The sequence below is a fragment of the Desmodus rotundus genome, chromosome 12, assembly GCF_022682495.2.
Source record: "Desmodus rotundus isolate HL8 chromosome 12, HLdesRot8A.1, whole genome shotgun sequence".
NCBI lineage: Eukaryota > Metazoa > Chordata > Mammalia > Chiroptera > Phyllostomidae > Desmodus > Desmodus rotundus.
Window position 1 is genome coordinate 49,672,605 of NC_071398.1, and position 17,149 is coordinate 49,689,753.

The 17,149-nt window shown below is 58.8% G+C and overlaps 1 protein-coding gene across 5 annotated transcripts; it reads left to right on the forward strand.

Annotated features, from left to right (window-relative positions):
* Nucleotides 1-233: 233 nt before the first annotated feature.
* U2AF2 (U2 small nuclear RNA auxiliary factor 2) lies at nt 234-16,899 on the forward strand. Of its 5 annotated transcripts, XM_045203387.2 has the most exons (13): nt 1,320-1,542; nt 4,855-4,974; nt 5,210-5,345; nt 6,075-6,119; nt 6,387-6,490; nt 6,741-6,892; nt 8,089-8,205; nt 8,351-8,489; nt 13,483-13,586; nt 13,678-13,800; nt 14,076-14,174; nt 14,348-14,596; nt 16,176-16,451. In XM_045203387.2, the coding sequence occupies exons 5-13, from the start codon at nt 6,469-6,471 to the stop codon at nt 16,308-16,310; spliced, it is 1,140 nt and encodes a 379-aa protein (XP_045059322.1). In that variant the 5' UTR covers nt 1,320-1,542; nt 4,855-4,974; nt 5,210-5,345; nt 6,075-6,119; nt 6,387-6,468; the 3' UTR covers nt 16,311-16,451. The 5 variants fall into 5 exon arrangements, with proteins under 5 accessions (XP_024426093.1, XP_045059322.1, XP_045059320.1 ...); XM_024570325.4 differs by lacking the exon at nt 4,855-4,974 and having other exon boundaries at nt 234-1,542; nt 13,507-13,586; nt 14,076-14,162; nt 16,176-16,899; XM_045203385.3 differs by lacking the exon at nt 4,855-4,974 and having other exon boundaries at nt 1,322-1,542.
* Nucleotides 16,900-17,149: the final 250 nt, after the last annotated feature.

The following is a 17,149-nucleotide window of genomic DNA, read 5'->3' on the forward strand; positions in this document are numbered from 1 at the left end:
AGGGTGTAATTAGCCCCCCGGAGGCAGCGGAGGGAGGGAGAGAAGCAGCTGTATCCCGGGAGCTCGCAGGGGCAGAGCTCTGGAAAAGAGGCGTGAACACTACCCGCTGGGCTATCTGGACAAGAGGCGCGGCGGCAGCAGGGGGGATTCGGTGACCTACAGAGGCGGCGACCACCGGGGAAAAGGGAGTAACCGGGAGGCTTCCGCCCGCCCGCCAGGAAGCGGTAATGCGAAATTCTCGATCTCCTGGAAGTGATCTCTACGCACGCTGCGCTTGCGTGGCGGGAGGAAAGAGAAGCGCTTATGCGGTTGCTACGGCAACCAGGTGACGGCGGCTTTGCTTAACCATCGGGAAATTCAGAACTTTGGCTGGAGGAAGGGAGAGGTCTCGCGCTAACGCACGCGTACTGGGGTCTCTAGAACCCGTCCCCTTCCCGGAGCGGTGAGAAACCTCGCCAAAAGACCGACCCCTACGCAGGCGCAAAAAGCCATCTCGCGCCCCAACGCTTCCACCCTGCGCAGGCGCACATAGCCGCGCTGCCAACCTCCGCAGCGGCCGCGCGCACCCTTCTTCCCGCTGGCTGCTTTTGCCTCGCGCAACCTTCTTAGGCCTTCCACGAGATCGGTCCTTTTCCTACACTCTCCGCACCGGGAGAGCCAGGTGGGAACCGGTACCCCCGCCCCTTCCCCATATCCCTTCCCTTGACCCACCTCGTCTCCGTCCTCCCTCCCTTTTCGGTTCCCAACGCCGGAAGGAGCCGAAGCCCTGACGGAAAAAGCCGAAGCCTTCTCCAAGAGCGAGGCCTTCCCGAAGCGGTGACGGAAGGAGCCGAAGTTGCGAGAGAGAAGGAGTGAGCGAGTGGAATCTCCGGAAAGAACCGAGGGTTGGAATCGGGCTTAATCCCTGGCTGATTCCGAGGGCGAGCTCCAGAAACCTTCGGGAAGTGCTTGAATCCCGGGACGGTTAGGCTTGTCGGAAATAGCGGATTTTTCGGATAGGGCCGGTGGAGTAGAGTGGGGAACCCCTGAGGAGCGGCCAAAGACGGACCATTTGAATCGTCGGAAGAAGCGAACCCTTAGCGGGGTTGCCGCTGGGCACCGTGGAAGGCGAGGATCTACGGAAACACCCGAACGTTGAAGAGCTCGTTTCCGAAAAGTTACGACAACCTGGGAACCTGGAAAAACGCTCGCTTCGGGTGTTTTCGGAATAAGCAAAAGCCGCTGTGCTCAACTCCTTACTCTACTATCCGGAAATAGCTGACGCGCTTCGGGACCAGGCTCTGGGGAAGGGGCACCTCGCGGGCGGGCGGGCGGGGAGAGGGGCGGAGCCGGGGCGGGGCGGGCGGTCCGTGCTTTATTAGACAGGGGGCGGTGGCGCGCCGGAGGCGGCCGGAAGTAGCCGAAGCAAGCGGCGGAAGTAGCCGAAGCGGCCGGAGCGGGCGGGCGGCAAGGCGAGGAGAGAGCTGCACAGGGCCCTACGCGGCCGCTTAAGCATGTCGGACTTCGACGAGTTCGAGCGGCAGCTCAACGAGAATAAACAAGGTGAGGACGCCGGGGGCTCGGGGCGGCGAGCAGGGCGGCTCCTGGCTTTCCTCCGTGGTCCCCCGCCATTTTTCCCCTCGCTTCCCCTCCTCTCGGGGCCGCGCGGCCGCCCTCCCCCACCGTCTCGCGGCGCGCGCCTCGCTCACGTGACTACCCGGCTAGCCTCCGAGCGCGGGAGGGGAGGGGGCGGCAGGCGCAGGCCGGCACGCATGCGCGCAGTGCTTCGTTCTGCTCACCCCCCCGCCCTTGGTCCCTCGCGGAGGCGGCGCAGCAGTAAAGGTCCGGGAGCGCCCGCCGCTTGTCACCTCGCGCATTCTTAATTTTACTAACCGGAGAAGAATGTATACATATGCTTGTGTATAGGCATACATTGGATACCGCCATCCCCACTTTTCTCTCGCTGCCTCGGCACTTCCGCTTCCGGCCGGGTCCGCGGCCCGGGTCTCCACGCCCCCTTTGTTCCAAAATGGCGGCTGCGAGCCCCCCCCACTTCACGTGGGCATGGCCGTGGAGTGGCCCTGCTGTCCCCGCGCGGCCGCCACGTGCGCCGTGTCCCGCGGCCTCCCCGCGAGGAGTCCTTGTTGGTTGTGAGGGCCCTTAGGTCGCCGCATGTGACATGGGATCATTCATGAAAGCGGAGCGTCCTGTGCGTTCTTCGCGTGTCGGAACTCTACGCCTACGTTCTGCATACTAGCAGGCGGTGGCGGCAGCGGCGGTGATGGCAACGGGGAGTCTTTGTCCCCCACCTGCCGCCCTCAAGAGACAAACCACGTTTTCTCCGCTCCCACAGTTGGGGTCTTTGTAAATCATCTCAACGTATAGAGATGGGGAGACTGAGTCTCTGAAAGACTAAGGGCTCTGGTCCAGCTGGGTACCGCAGAGGAGGGTGGGCAGCGAGGGCTCTCCCCAGGGGCCATGCGGGTGCCCATCAGCTTAGAGAGTCCAAAAATTTTGGAATTGGGAAAGCCGATCGACGTTAAAAAGCTCTGCTTGTCTCACTATTCCGGTTTGGATACGAAGGAATTTAGAAATAGGGAAAGTGGGGGACTTGAGGCCTACACTGACCGTGTGTTTGAAGGGCTGAATGAGGAGCGCCAGAGTCCTCCTTTGAACACAGCCTGGAGTTGAGGATGGGGTGGCTGCGTGAGGAGACAGTGCCTGTGGAAAAAGGCCTGTTTGCTGAGTGCCCAGCGCTGTCTTTCTGTGCATGAAGTAGAGGTATCTGGGCTCAGAGAGCTACTCTGCTGCTTCCTTGTGCTACTTCAGTGTCATTCGTTCCTGTTTGTTTTCATACGGGGAATTGGCCATGCCTGTCAGGGGGATTCTGGAATTACTAAGGCTGGTAGTAACGGCAGTTAAATTAGACTGAGGGCCTGCCGGTGCTAGGCACTGTGCCAGTAAGCTCGTTGCACAGCTTTTATAAGTGGACCCTTGCAACTGCCCCATGAGGCTGAAATGGCTTTTCTTCCTTTTGTGGAGGAGGAAACAGGCTCAGAAAGTTTAGAAACTTTCCCAGGCCTGGTCAGAGGCAGAGCTGAGATTAAAATGGGGTAACGTAGGCAAAGTGTGTGGCTTGTGGGTTGGCATACGTTAGGTGCCCAGGAAGTGGAATTTTCTTAGTGTGAAATTGTCCCTAGCGTAATGTCACGCTGTGGGGAATAGAGGTGGGTATTCAGTTCACTCACTCAGAGACGGTGTCATGGTTGGGGAAGGCGCTTTACAAACATCCTTCTGCCAAGTCCTCACACTATACACCGTGGGCGGGGCTGGAAGTGACCCTCATCTGGAGGAGAGAAAACCAAGTTTCTAAGGGTTAGTTTTTCTTGCTGGTTTCATGTGGTTGGTAAGCAGGAGAGGTGACACCGCCCAGCCCTGGCTGGCTGCAAGGCCCACGCCACTGTGATGACTGCCCGCAGAGCTGGGCGAGCCATTCTTGGAGGCTCTTGTCTACGTGCAGCCTTGATTTTCGGCCTTCAGTTCTCCCACGTCCCCTTGGGTCAGCGCTCTTCCCACGGTGTGGCTGGCCACAACATCTTGAACACCCAAAGCTCCCTCTGTGCCCAGGATGGGGGGGCGGTGGCGGGGAAGACTTTCCGTTAGGGGAAGCTGCCCACGTGTCGCCCTGTCTGTCACAGACGGTCTGTGGATCTTTGTCTCTGAGCCAGCCTTCTCCCGACTTTCCCCCTGCCTAGTGCCCCTGTGTCTCCAGAGCATTGATTTCCTGGTGTGCCTCCCAGACACCCAGCAGGCGCCACTGCTTCCTCTGTGTGCTTGAGAGCCTCCGCAGTAGGAAAGACCCCAGGGGCACTCACAAGGCAGAGCCAGCGTCCCTGTGTGCTTACCTGGCTGTCCCTTTGATAACTCCCCTGGTGTTTCCTGTCTTTTTTACTTTCTTGCCTTCAAGGGCATAATACCCTTGTCCTTAGTGGTTCCACCCAGACGCTGGAGTGGGGAGTGCAGGCCGCTGCTTAACTGAGCTTGCTGACTCCACAGGTTCATGTTCAGGCGTCACCACTTCTTTGCTTTCTAGGCCTCTGGGCCAGACATGTGAGTGCCCCGAGCCTCGGTTTCTCTGTCACTTGGGCTCCCGGCAGGGCTTCCCCAAAGAGTGGTGAGTGCACGTGAGATGTGCAGCACAGGTTCTGGGTTTAGGGGCATCCTGGTGTTTGTTGCTGTGTCTTTTCCCTGTCTTAGGAGCACGTTCTTCTGAGTTTTGGTGACTCCGTAGTTCAGGTCTGTTTATAGTTATCTTGATTACGCGATAATATAGAAAAAGTAAATACAGAACAGCGCGGATGATGCTGAACTAACGTCCACTGTGAGGCCCTCTCCTTACTGCGTTTTCTGCTCTCCTGTCCCCAGGAGCGTGGCAAAGCTCACCAGTACACCGGCAGGGGCCTGACGGGTAGTTGAGGAATCGGGGTCTCTGAACCCAGGAACTTGGGTAGAGTGCTGTGCTTGAGCTCCCTGCGCTCACGGTTCAGCCTGCACCTTCTCTGAGGCAGCGAGGCCTGTAGGGAGCGGTTTCTGTGGCTCTGCTGAGAGGGCAGAGCTCTGTGCCGCCTCCGGGGCCTTCAGAGAAAGCGGCCGAGCCCCTGGAGCGCTGTGGACTTGGTTTTGAGGCAGGATGGGGTGGTCAGGGATTCAGGTCTGCGTGGGGCAGAAGGAGGGGCCTTGGGGAGGGTGTCCTGGTTGGGGCCTCACCCTGGGCCCGATGGTGGGGCTGTGGGTGCATCTGGTGATTGAGAACGTCTTTCCTGAGGGGCCGCAGGTCCCTTCAGGAAAACATCATTGGGTCTCTTGGTTCCCCAGCCTCTAGCCCTGCCCCTCTCAGGGACGACCCTGGGGTCAGGCCCCTCAGCCCTGGAGGGGGACCAGGAGCCAGCCTCCTCTGTCTTCTCTGGCTCCCCAGCTCCTCCTGAGCAGCCTCAGGTATCTTACACCCCGGGGGCATCTCCAGGCCCTGTCCCCTCAGGTAACCAGCTCCCATCCCCAGGGTCCCCCAGGGTCCCTGGACTGGCTTGTGGACCCAGGCAGCCTGCTATCTCCCCTCCTCCTTCAGATCCTGTCCCCTTGGGGGTGGCCTTCCTGGGGCTGGGGCATGGCCCCCAGTGTGTGGGTGGGCTGGGCTGTCCTACCTCAGCTCATCCTCCCTCACCTTGCCCAGAGCGAGACAAGGAGAACCGTCACCGGAAGCGCAGTCACAGCCGCTCTCGCAGCCGGGACCGCAAGCGCCGGAGCCGGAGCCGGGATAGGCGCAACCGGGACCAGCGGAGTGCCTCCCGAGACAGGCGGCGACGAAGGTACCAGGCTAGGGACCCCTGGCTGGGTGGATGGGTGGGCCAGCGTGGGGTGTCCCGGCCTCTGGCATCTCTCCATCTGGGTGGGATCCTTGGCACGTGTGTCTGGAATTCAGTTTTTCCTGTTTGGGGTTCCCTGCAGTTCCTGGAGGGTTGTAGGGGCAGCAGGTTCTTAATCACGGAGGTGAGGGTGGAGACAAGCGCTGACTCTGTGTTTCCTACTTGAGGGCCCACCCCCACGCCTTCCCTGACTCTAGGGCCCGTCTCTTCTCCCCTTTCTTTTTGACCTCCTGGCGGGCAGTCTGGGAGCTATGCTCTGCCTCCTGGGGAGGGGGAGATCTCAGAGGTCCAGCACCTCCTCCTAGGCCACCTTCTTTGTCGACCTTGGGATGTTGTTTGTCGGCTCTCTAATGCCTCTTCCCTCCCTAGGTGCACTTCTGTTCTCTCTGCCCCCTTAGGTGAGGGGGGGCGGGGTAGGTGAAGCCCTGCCTTCTCCCAGCTCAGTTTCTCCAGCTAGAAAGTGGTCTGTCTGGCTCTTCCTCCCATCCTCACTTCCTCCTTCCTGGCGTGGGGGTTTGTGGGGAATGGCAGGGCCGAGGGGGCCTGCTTGTGCTTGTTCACCTCGGCCCTGCCCCGGCCCTGGGGCTCTGTGCCCTGGGTGGGGGGAGTGGCGTGTGGGGAAGACAAGGGTCCCCAGTCACCCCTCCCCATACCTTTCCCTCCCACCCCCAGCAAACCTTTGACCAGAGGCGCTAAAGAGGAGCACGGTGGATTGATGTGAGCTTCTCTTCCTGCCCCTTCCACCCTGGTGTCCACCCCTTCCCCTCCCGCCCTTGTGCACCTGCCCAGCCCCGTCCAGCCTGGCCCAAGCACCTGCCTTGAAACCAGCCCATCCCCATGCCTGGGCACAGCCCAACCCAGACCCTCTCCCTCCCGGAGAGAGCGGAGCTACTGGTGGGGAGCCAGGGGAGCCTGGGGGGCTGGCAGGCCTGCCATGGGCTACACTGAGGTGGCCCTGCCCACTCTCCCCTCCGCCCTCCCCAGTCGCTCCCCCCGCCATGAGAAGAAGAAGAAGGTCCGCAAATACTGGGACGTGCCGCCACCCGGCTTTGAGCACATCACTCCCATGCAGTACAAGGCCATGCAAGGTGGGCTCTGCAGCGCGAGGGCTGGGGTGTGCGAGGAGGCAGAACGCCGTTCTTGGGGAGGGGGCGTAAGGTCTGTGCCCTGGGTGTCCTGGCTTCTACCTTTGGAAGCTCCCGAGGTGGAGTGGGGACGAGGCCTTCGGAGGGCTGCCTTCAGCCATAGGCCCATCAGTCCTCTCCGGGATGGGGTGGTTGGGGAGCAGAGGTCCAGGGGTTCCCTGACACCCACTGACCCTTTCTGCCCTTCTTGAAGCTGCGGGTCAGATTCCAGCCACCGCCCTCCTTCCCACCATGACCCCGGATGGCCTGGCTGTGACCCCAACACCGGTGCCCGTGGTTGGGAGCCAGATGACTAGACAGGCCCGGCGCCTCTACGTGGGCAACATCCCTTTTGGCATCACTGAGGTACTGCCCTCCCCCTTGCTCTGCCCCTCCCCTTCCTTCCCCCTGTTCCTCCCCTTCCCTTCCTTCCCTCCCCCACCTGCACGGGTCAGACTCTGCTCCTGCAAGACCCCCCGGCCCCCTCCCAGACGGACGATGGAGTTGAGCCAGCCAGGGGCCGGGCTGGGGGTGGCCCTCCCTCCCTCCTCTATCCTCTCCCATCTCCCCTCCCCAACCTCCTCCAAACCCAGGGATCAAGCACACACATAACTTACCTACGAACCATGAATGCACGCATCCGAATCCGTGTGGAGAGAGAGACAGAGAGGGAGACTCGACATACACACACAGACGCACGCCCCTCGGTTTCTGACATGCCTCTGCTCTCTGCCACCTGTCCCCATCCTCTCCCGCAGCCTCCCGTCGCTGCTCTTGATATTATTGATGGCCCTGACCTCCCCCCCTTCCCCACAATCCTCTCCCCCCTCCCCACCCCTTCCCGTGCCACCCCTGAGAATCCCGAGATCAAAGAGTTGTTTCCATTTCTCTTTAAAGTGAAATATTGTGGGGCTGAGATCCCTCGTAGCAACAAAAAGTTTGCTACCGTCGGCGAAGGCAAGTAAGGTCCATTCTGACTTTCTCAACCTGCACTTTGCTACATTTGATGAACCAGCCCCCGACTCCAGGGCCAGATCCCTCCACATCACTCTTCTCTCCTCCCCTCCCCTGCCCTTCCCTCTCCCCCTCCCTCTCTGTCCCTCCGCTCCTCGCTGTCCACTGTCTCTCCTGCTCCGTCTCCCTGTCCCGTGTGCTGCTGCTTTTCTACTCTCTGTGGTTGCCCCCTCGCCCACCGGCTGCTGCTTTTTCTTACGTGGCCTGTCTCCGTGTTTTCTCTGTTGTGTGTTTTTCTTCCTGTCCCTGTGCTCGTCATTTCCTGCATCTTTCCTTGAACTGTCTTCCTCCTTGCCACTTTGGGTCCCTGGGGCTCACCCCACACCTCCTGGCCTTGGCCATCTCTGCTGCCCCTCCCCATTCTCTTATTTCCCTTCTGCTTTTTCTGCTACTGATCTCTATCCCCACCCTATTCTACTACTCCCTCCCCAACTTCCTCCCTCCCTGACCCTTCCCCTCTCCCCCAAACCCTCTGTGTCTCCCTCTCTCACCCTTCCCCTCCTCTCTCCACCCCTCCCCGCCCTCCCCGTCTCCTGTTCCCTCTGCAGGAGGCCATGATGGACTTCTTCAACGCCCAGATGCGCCTTGGGGGGCTGACGCAGGCCCCTGGCAACCCCGTCCTGGCTGTGCAGATTAACCAGGACAAGAACTTTGCCTTCTTGGAGGTGAGCGGGTGCTTGGTGGGTCAGGCTGTGTGTGGCTCTGGCTTCTACCTTGGCAGTAGCCTCACTGTCCTGCCATCCCAGAGGCCCCTGGGGGCTGGACTAGCCGTACAGCTGTGCCCCTCACCACCTGTCCTCTTCCTTTTAGTTCCGCTCAGTGGATGAGACCACCCAGGCCATGGCCTTCGATGGCATCATCTTCCAGGGCCAGTCGCTGAAGATCCGCAGGCCCCACGACTACCAGCCCCTGCCTGGCATGTCAGAGAACCCGTCGGTCTATGTGCCTGGTGAGTGGGGTCCTGTCCCGCCTGGGGAGGCAGTGCGAGTGCTCTGGACTTGTCTCCTGCTCTGGCTCCCCAAAGCTTGCTTGACACAGGTGGCATCTGGGGCCAGAGAGGGCGAACAGTCTGCTTGAGGGTGCACAGTCTATAAGTGGCAGAGCCAGGACCAGAGCACAGGTGTTGTGGGAAGTCGGGGGCCGGGGTGGGGGGAAGGAGTGGTGTGTAAGTGTATGTGCTGGTCAGCAGTCCGCGTTCTGGTGCACAGTTCCACGGACCTGGCTTTTGAGAAAAGAAGAGGATTTATTGCGGGTCCACTGGCCAGGGGACAGGAGTCAAGGGTCAGACCCGCCTCCCTGTGGAGGGTGTGGGTGGGATCGAGTGGCGAGGCAGGTGAGTGGGCTGTGGTGGGAGGGCCTCAGCACTCGGCCTTCCTAGACAGCAGTGCCTTTGCTTCAGAAAGGGTTCTGGTGACTGAGTTCCTTTATGCCTGTCCCTGGTTCTGGGTGTCACTGGAGGTCAGAGCTCTCTTTGTACGTGCTTTGGCTGTGTGACACGTGTGACTGACAAAAACTACTCGGCCCCTCGTTACAAGCAAGATTAGGCCAGTTTGAGCTGGTTCCTCCCTTTCAGGTGAAGCTCCCAGCATGGGTCCTGGGGCCCAATGCCCAGTGTTCTGTCATTTTTGTCTGTGTCTCTGTGGCCTCTGGTGTGCTGGCCCTGTCCCCCAGGGTGTTCACTGACATCCATCCCTGGCTGGTAAATAACTGCAGACCTGGGGTTGGCACCCTTCTGTCTGTAAAGGGCCAGATAGTAGATGTTTTGGGCTTTGCCGGCCACATGGCCTCTGGAAACGGCCTCGCGGCTGCAGTGCAGAAACAGCCACAGACACCACCTCAGTGAGTGGCCATGGGTGTGTCCCGTCTTTTCTGACATTTATGCACATGGACATTTGGGTTTCTATGCAATGTTCATATGTCATAAGTGACCTTTCAGAGAGCTTGCGAGCTCTGCGGAACCAGACAGTGGGCTGGACTCAAGCCCTGTGCGGGGAGCCCTGGGGCGGGAGGAGCCTGTGCTGCTGAGGCCTCGTGGGGAGCACAGGTATGCTCAGGGCGTGGGGTAGCTGGGCCCTTAGGCTGTGGGAACGTGGGGTTCTGCAGGCCGAAGCTTCACCCTGGGGGACACCTTTCAGAAACTGAGTCAGCTCCTCCCTTCATGAAGTGGCAGGGACAGAGGGGTCCAGAGAGGGCGGTGATCGGCACCGGGCCTGGCACCAGCTCCCCCGGTGCTGTCCCTACGACAACGCGAGTAAACCCGTGCCCCTCTGGCTGTTTGAGAAACCAGGTGTTGCGCACACCAACCTTCTCTGAGTGTGCAGCCTCAGGAGTTTCTACGTGCTGCACGCCTGTGGCTCCAGTCCCTTAGGTTAAGGGTCAAACTGCTCCAGCGATTCTTTGTGTTCTCAGGAAGTCCAGCGTCTTAACTTGTTTCTAATTACTGAGGAGCGTCCCTACCCCCCCCCCCCCCCCCCCCCCCCCCCCCGCTGCTGTGTCAGGCACTGTCCTAGGTGTGCTTGGGGTCATTTGTTAGTCTTTGTGGCAAGGGGTGGCAAGTGAGAACCTTGTGCCAAATCGGACCCTGCTTGTTTTTTAAGTCTTTTTTCAAGATTTTACATATTTTTACTTTATTTTTCTAAATTTGTTTTATTTTATTTTTTTCTCTTCTTTTTTTCCCCCTCCCTTCTCTTCCTCCCCTTCCTTCCCTCCCTCCCTTCCCCTCTTCCTCTCTTCTTTCATCAACGTTTGGTTGCCTCTTGTGCGCCTCCTACTGGGGACCTGTCCTGCAACCCAGGCATGTGCCCTGACTGGGAATTGGACTGGCAACCCTTTGGTTTGCAGGCCAGTGCTCAATCCACTGAGCCACACCAGCCAGGGTTATTTTATTTTATTTTTTAAAGACCTCATTTATTTATTTTTAGAGAGAGGGGGAGGGCGAAAGAGAGAAATATCAATATGTGGTTGTCTCTCTTATGCCCCCCACTGGGGACCTGGCCTGTAACCCAGGCACGTGCCCTGACTGGGAATTGAGCTAGCGACCCTTTGGTTTGCAGGCCCAGTGCTCAGTCCACTGAGACACACCAGCCAGGGCTAAATGTTTTTTTTTTTTTTTTAATCCTTATCTGAGGACATGTTGGGAGAGGGAGAGAGAGAGAGAGAGAAACATCAGTGTGAGAGAGAAACATTGATTGGTTGCCTTGCATGTGTGGGAATCATAATGTTCCCAACCAGGGATGGAACCTGCACCAGGAAGTTGAACCTGTGGCCTTTTGGGTCACGGGATGACGCACCAACTGATTGAGCCACATGAGCCAGGACAAGACCCCTGCCTGCTTTTTGACTTTTTATGGCACCCAGCCGGGCCCACTCGTTGCCCATGGTGTGTGCTGCTCCTGCTGCAGTGGTCAAGCTGAGCAGTGCCAGGCCCCTTGGCCCACAAACTGGAAACACCACCCAGCTTTCACTGTGGGGGCACTGGGGTCGCATTGCCCAGGAGGGAAGCAATGTGTGGCCGCTACTAACTTGCTCTAGGGCGAGGCCCCGCGGGTTCCCTGCACTGTCTCTCGCCCTTGCCCTTTGTGCTTTGTGGACGGAGACATCGTGGTGCAGGACAGCTGACGTAGTACGTCTTCCTTAGTCCCAAGTCCTTGCCAAGTGGCTGTCATGGAGCTTGAGCAGTATGAAGTTCATCAATGGTCCTCTCTCTCTGGGTGGCTTGGGCATTCACGCCCCGTGGTCCCTTCCATTCTGGGATCTGGTGGGGGATGGCAGGAAGCAGGATTCCACCTGCAGGTCGAGCATCTTTTGTAATAAACCTAGCGTTTTGATTTTCTATTTGTCATAGGAAGTAAGTCAATTTTATAACTAAAGGGGAAAAACATTTCATAAAACTCAGCAGTTCTTGATTGGGAAGAATTCAGGAATCTGGGAGTTGGCTTCCTTACCTGGGCAAAGGGTACAGACCTGAACCTAGAAGCATGTCCTCGGGGTGGTGACTCCAAATGCATTCACACTGAGGTCAGCTCCCCTGTCCAGTGCTGCTGTGGGTCCTTGTGAAGTCCGTGAGACGAGATGGAAACTGGGGGCAGGGAGAGCCAGAGCTGGGTGTGGACGCTGGGAGGCACAGTGACCTTTGAGTTGGTGAATTTAGCTTGGCAGTTGGTGAATTCACCCGCCTGCTGCTAGGCCCTCCTTGAGGTTCATGGCTGAGTCCGACTCTGCCTCCAGGAGGCTCCTGCCTGCGGGCTCCACCCATGCCCTCCCTCAACAGGGTTTTCCATGCCAGGAGGTCCAGCGGTACACAGAGGTGACACTGGGCGCAGACAACAATATTGCTTGGTTGCTGGGGCCCGGGGCAGTTGTCGGGGCAGGGCGGGGGGTTGAGAGCAGATGTGTGGAGCAGGGAGCCAGCCCACATCCAGCATGTTTGGGGCCTGTTCCTCATGTTGGGTGTCAGAGGTTTCAGAGCCCAGTGTCCACGAAGGGTGTGCGATGGCTGCAGTGCCACCTACTCCCAGGGCTGGTCCCCTGGGCCTGCCTTCAGGCCCTGTGTGAAGGACACCCTTTGTTCACACTGTCTCATCCACGTGCCCTCTGTGGTTGGTGCCAGTGTGCTCCCCACAGGGTGCAGCGGAGCCTCTCGTGGGGCTGCACCCCTGAACCCAGGGAACTTGTCTTGGGGACCCTCAGCCTCTAGGCTTCCCTGAGGTGCCAGCCTGGGGCTGGCAGCTGGGGTTCACTTGGCCCTGCCACTCACCTCCTGGGGTGATGTCACCTCTGCCCTGGTCTGCTGTTGGGAAGGTGATGGTCCCCTGGAAAGCCCTTAGTTTGCTGTGGAGTCGGGTGAGTGGGTCCTGGAGACTCCTCCTTCCCTCTTGTATGACGTCAGGCTAGCACTGCCTCTGGGTGCCTCCGTGTACCCCTCTTGTACTACAGGTAGGGCTTTGGAGAGCATTGAGGTGTAAACTGAGTGTGACCCAGGTGCTTGTCCTGTGGGGACTGTCTGGTCCAAGGTCCCTGCTCCTAGGGTGCTTTTGCTCCTCCCTTTGGACGGGAGGGCCTCGTGGTTGGTGGGGCTTGGTGGTGGTGCTCACGGTGGCTGGGTTGGTGCCAGCTCTTCTGCAGGGTGATATGCGTGTGCTGGGGGGCTGGGCGGGAGTTGGGAGGAGGGCATCTTCCCAGGGGTGTGGTGACTCCCTGTCTGGGCAAGTTCCCACCCCGGCTCACCTCCCCAGGGTCAGCAGGAGATAGGGTGGCTGGTTGGTGCAGGACTGCAGAAGAAGGCAAGGGTAGGAGCAACAGGTCAGGTGGGGTGGGCGGTGGGTCTGTCCAGACAGGGTGTGGGGGCTCCTTGTCCTTCACAGGAACAGAGTGGCATATTGGCAAAGAAACCTGTGGGACATGGAGCCAGCTGCCTGCCGGCACTTGTCTTTGAGCCCAGAAGTTCCGTGCACAGGGCAGGATTGGGGCGGGCGCATGGTGGTCACCAAACCCACTCAGCCAGCGGGACCCTGCTGTGCAACCCTCACTATGTGCCAGGGACACTGCTGAATAAGCTGGCCACCTCAGGGACACAGCAGACCCCTCCAGTGTCGTACTTGCTTGAGGCCAGAGAGCGACTGGAGGCTGCGTGGGGCCTCACCAGCCCGGAGATCCCATTAAGTAGCTGGTGACCAGGAAGGGGTTGTGCGTCCTTGAAACCCCTCCCCAGCAGGGTGAGGTTGCATAGCCTCAGGCAGTGGGTTGGGGTGTGAGTGCCAGTCCTGGTGGCCCCGGGCAGGACTGGAGTCTGCCACAGGGAGGCCCAGGCAACCTCAGAGGCTGGGCAGGTGGGGGAGACGTGGTTGTTTTCTCTGTCAGTCGTCACCGGACCGGGAGGAAGGCGGGCCTCTCCCTGCACACTCCCCCAGGGTTCGGTGACAACCTCTTGGTGGGCATCCAAGTCCGTCCCTTTGTCCTACCCTCAGGAGTTGTGTCCACTGTGGTCCCAGACTCTGCCCACAAGCTATTCATCGGGGGCTTGCCCAACTACCTGAACGACGACCAGGTAGGCCCCTCACCACCCCACCCTGCACCCACCACCGTCACCCCTCCGTTTGATCAAGTAAACCTTGATGGCATGGTGGCTGGTCCTGCAGGTAAAAGAGCTGCTGACATCATTTGGGCCTCTCAAGGCCTTCAACCTGGTCAAGGACAGTGCCACCGGGCTCTCCAAGGGCTACGCCTTCTGTGAGTACGTGGACATCAACGTCACGGATCAGGTGAGCCCCGGGCCCCTGCTGAATCCACCCTTGCCCCCGCACCCTGCTCTGTTCTCGCTGAGGTCTCCCCTTCTTGGGATGGGCGGGAGGAGGCTGGTTGGCCTAGGGGGCCTTGCCTGGGGCTTTCCAAGCTCTCAGCCCTTTGCCGTCCCCTCTTCCCGCCAATGCCTGGCTCTGTGGTATTGGGGGGGGGTGGTGGGCTCCTGGCCCCTGACCCCTGACCCCACACCCCACACCTCTTCCCTGCACCCCCACCCCTCGTCCTCCAAACACAGGCCATTGCGGGGCTGAATGGGATGCAGCTGGGGGACAAGAAACTGCTGGTCCAGAGGGCGAGTGTGGGAGCCAAGAATGCCACGCTGGTGAGCCCCCCGGCACGTCATCTTCCATTGGCTAGGGGGGCTTGGGGGTGGGAGAGGGTGGGGTGGGGCAGGCCCTCCTCAGCTCTGTCCTCAGATGCGGGGCGTCCAGGGCAGGGCTCGGTGCTCCTGGGGTGGCATCTTGATGGAGGGTGTCCCTGTGACGTCCCTGCCCACTTGTCCCACAGAGCACCATAAACCAGACCCCTGTGACCCTGCAAGTGCCGGGCCTGATGAGCTCCCAGGTACAGATGGGCGGCCACCCGACGGAGGTCCTGTGTCTCATGAACATGGTGCTGCCAGAGGAGCTGTTGGACGACGAGGAGTATGAGGAGATCGTGGAGGACGTGCGGGACGAGTGCAGCAAGTACGGGCTGGTGAAGTCCATCGAGATCCCCCGGCCTGTGGACGGCGTCGAGGTGCCTGGCTGTGGAAAGGTGTGTGTGTGGGGGTGTCTTCCCCACGCCCTCCCTGCCTCTCCTACACACATCACACCCGCTACTACAGCCCTCCAGGGACCCAGAGCCTGCGGTGAGGCAGCAGGCCCAGAACTTTGGTTCAGGAATTGGCTGTTCTATGACCTTGTGTGCAAGTGGTTTGGCCTTGTCTTTGGAGTGGGGAAAGTTGTAAAAATAGTTACAACGACAAACCACTTAACCTCTCCAGTGTTAGGTGCCCTGCTAAACATCCCTGCTAAAGCTCACCTGTGTTACCCCTGAACTGTTAAAGCAGCTCTTTAGGCCCCTTCCTCAGAGGACATGGGCCACATGGTCAGGTGTTGGGTTCTTGGCAGCCTGATTGCCAGGCCACTGAGTCACGCTGCCTCTGGCACTGTGCCCTGCAAGGCAGGGCACACACAAAACTTGATTTATCCTTCCATGCATCGTGCTAACTACCTGTATGGGGGGTGGAGCAGGCCCTGGGCACTGTTTTCAGATGGGAGGGTCAAGGTCAAGAGGTGGCATGAGCACCCAGCAGGCAGTGGAGTCTTGGGTTTGGGGCAGTGAGGAGATGAGTAGTTTTGTTCCGTATTTGTTTTTTAAACCTGATTTCCATTCTTTTCAAACAAAGCACAGAGGTAGAGAGGACTATCAGTGATAGAGTGGTATGTCATAGAGTCGTGTTACACTGCACATAGCAGTCCTCGAGAGCTTAGCTTCAGCTGCCTATACTTGTCACTGGTAAACTCTATATTTAGCTTCCCATCCCAGCCTCCTTTTCTGCTGAAATCATTTAAAGCAGGCGTGTTTCACCTGAGTTACTTCAGTGTATGTATCCACAGTAGTATCCCAGCTACTGCTGTTTTGGGCCTGGTAGCTCTTGTTTTGGGGGTGGTAGCTCTTGTGCTGGTGAGCCCCATCCCCTACCTCCACTCACTAAACGCCCACAGCAGTACACCCCTTGCTTTGTGACAGCCAAAACCGTCTGTAGACATTGTCACATGTAACTTGGGGGTGCACTTGGCCTGGTTGAGAACTGCTTGAAACAACTTTTTTAAAATTTTATTTTAACTACAATGCCATTAACAAAATCATCTTTAGTACCTACCTAGTCCGCATTTTGGTTTCCCTGTGTCAAAAATGTCTTATACAGTTGGTTGGTTTCAGAGGCCAAACCAGGAATCATGCAGCTTGGTTTTAAACTAGCTTATGAGTTTATCAGTTCTACATCAGCCCTGCCACACTTACTGCAAGCCATTTTAGTTTTTGAAGCAGTAGAGGCATTCCAGGATTACCATGTATGTGCCCCCCTCCCCAGGGGAGCTGCTTTTCTGCTCTTTCTCACCCTCCATGCCTCTGCACACCTCTGCTCTGTGCTCTCCTGTTCTTTGGTCCCGGGGCTCTGGAGGACATTGGGTAAATAAATGCCCGCAGACCTGCAGTGAGTCCCTCTCTCCCTCCCTCTCCCGGATTTCGGGGTGTGGGTGCATGCTGACTGGTTGCTGTGAGCAAGAAGACTGCTCCTCCTAGGGCAGAGGAGCCATTCGGCCTTCACAACCCGCCTCTCCTTCTGCAGATCTTCGTGGAGTTCACCTCTGTGTTTGACTGCCAGAAAGCCATGCAAGGCCTGACAGGTCGCAAGTTCGCCAACAGAGTGGTTGTCACAAAGTACTGTGACCCCGACTCTTACCACCGCCGGGACTTCTGGTAGAGGCGGCGGGGGCAGGCGGGGGCCGGGCTGGGGTCTTCCCCTCCCACCCCACCCCCTCTATTCCCCCTCCGAAGATGATGGGCAGAGGAGTGACAGCCGAATGACAGCAGGCAGCAACTGGAATGGCAGCAATTAAGGGTGGGGAGGGTGGGGGTTGGGCGGGAAGGGGACTGGGGAAGTGTGCACACGACCCACACAAACACAAACCCGCAGACACAGAGGGAAGGGGTCGGGGTGGGGAGGGGTACACAGGGTGGGGTGGGACCCCACAACTCCTCTCCCAAAACAGCCTCTCCTCCCTGATACCCCATTTCTCTTCCCTTTCCCACCGTAGAAACATAGCGTGTTTATATTTTATGGCCAAACTATTTTGAATTTTGTTGTCCGGCCCCTTTGCCCTGCCCTCTCCCTTTCCAGGACCGCAGCTCCCGCCCTTTGGTCTCTAGCCCTCCCCTTGGTTTCTTAACGTAGTTGGTTTTCCTCTCTAGTCGCTCCCCGGACCTCATGGCCCCTGCCCCTCTCCTCCTCTCTGTGGCGGTTTCATATTTGCTAAGACGAATTTGCTCATTAAACATTTTGTTGTATTATACTTGATGGCGCTGCTCTGTCTGGTGTGTGAGACGCCTCGCTGGCCTCGCCTGTCTCCTTCAGCCGCTTCAGGGGCGTCCCCCGCCTTTTCGGGCCGGGTTTGGGGCGTGGCCATGGGGAAGACGGGTTGACAGCCCGACTCTCGCGCCCGCGCGGGGACTGGGTGTGGAGAACGTGATGGAGCCTCTGCCCCTCGCTGAACGACTTCAGTACCTGGAGGTGGTTGGGAGGAAGTGAGGCGGAAGACGCCT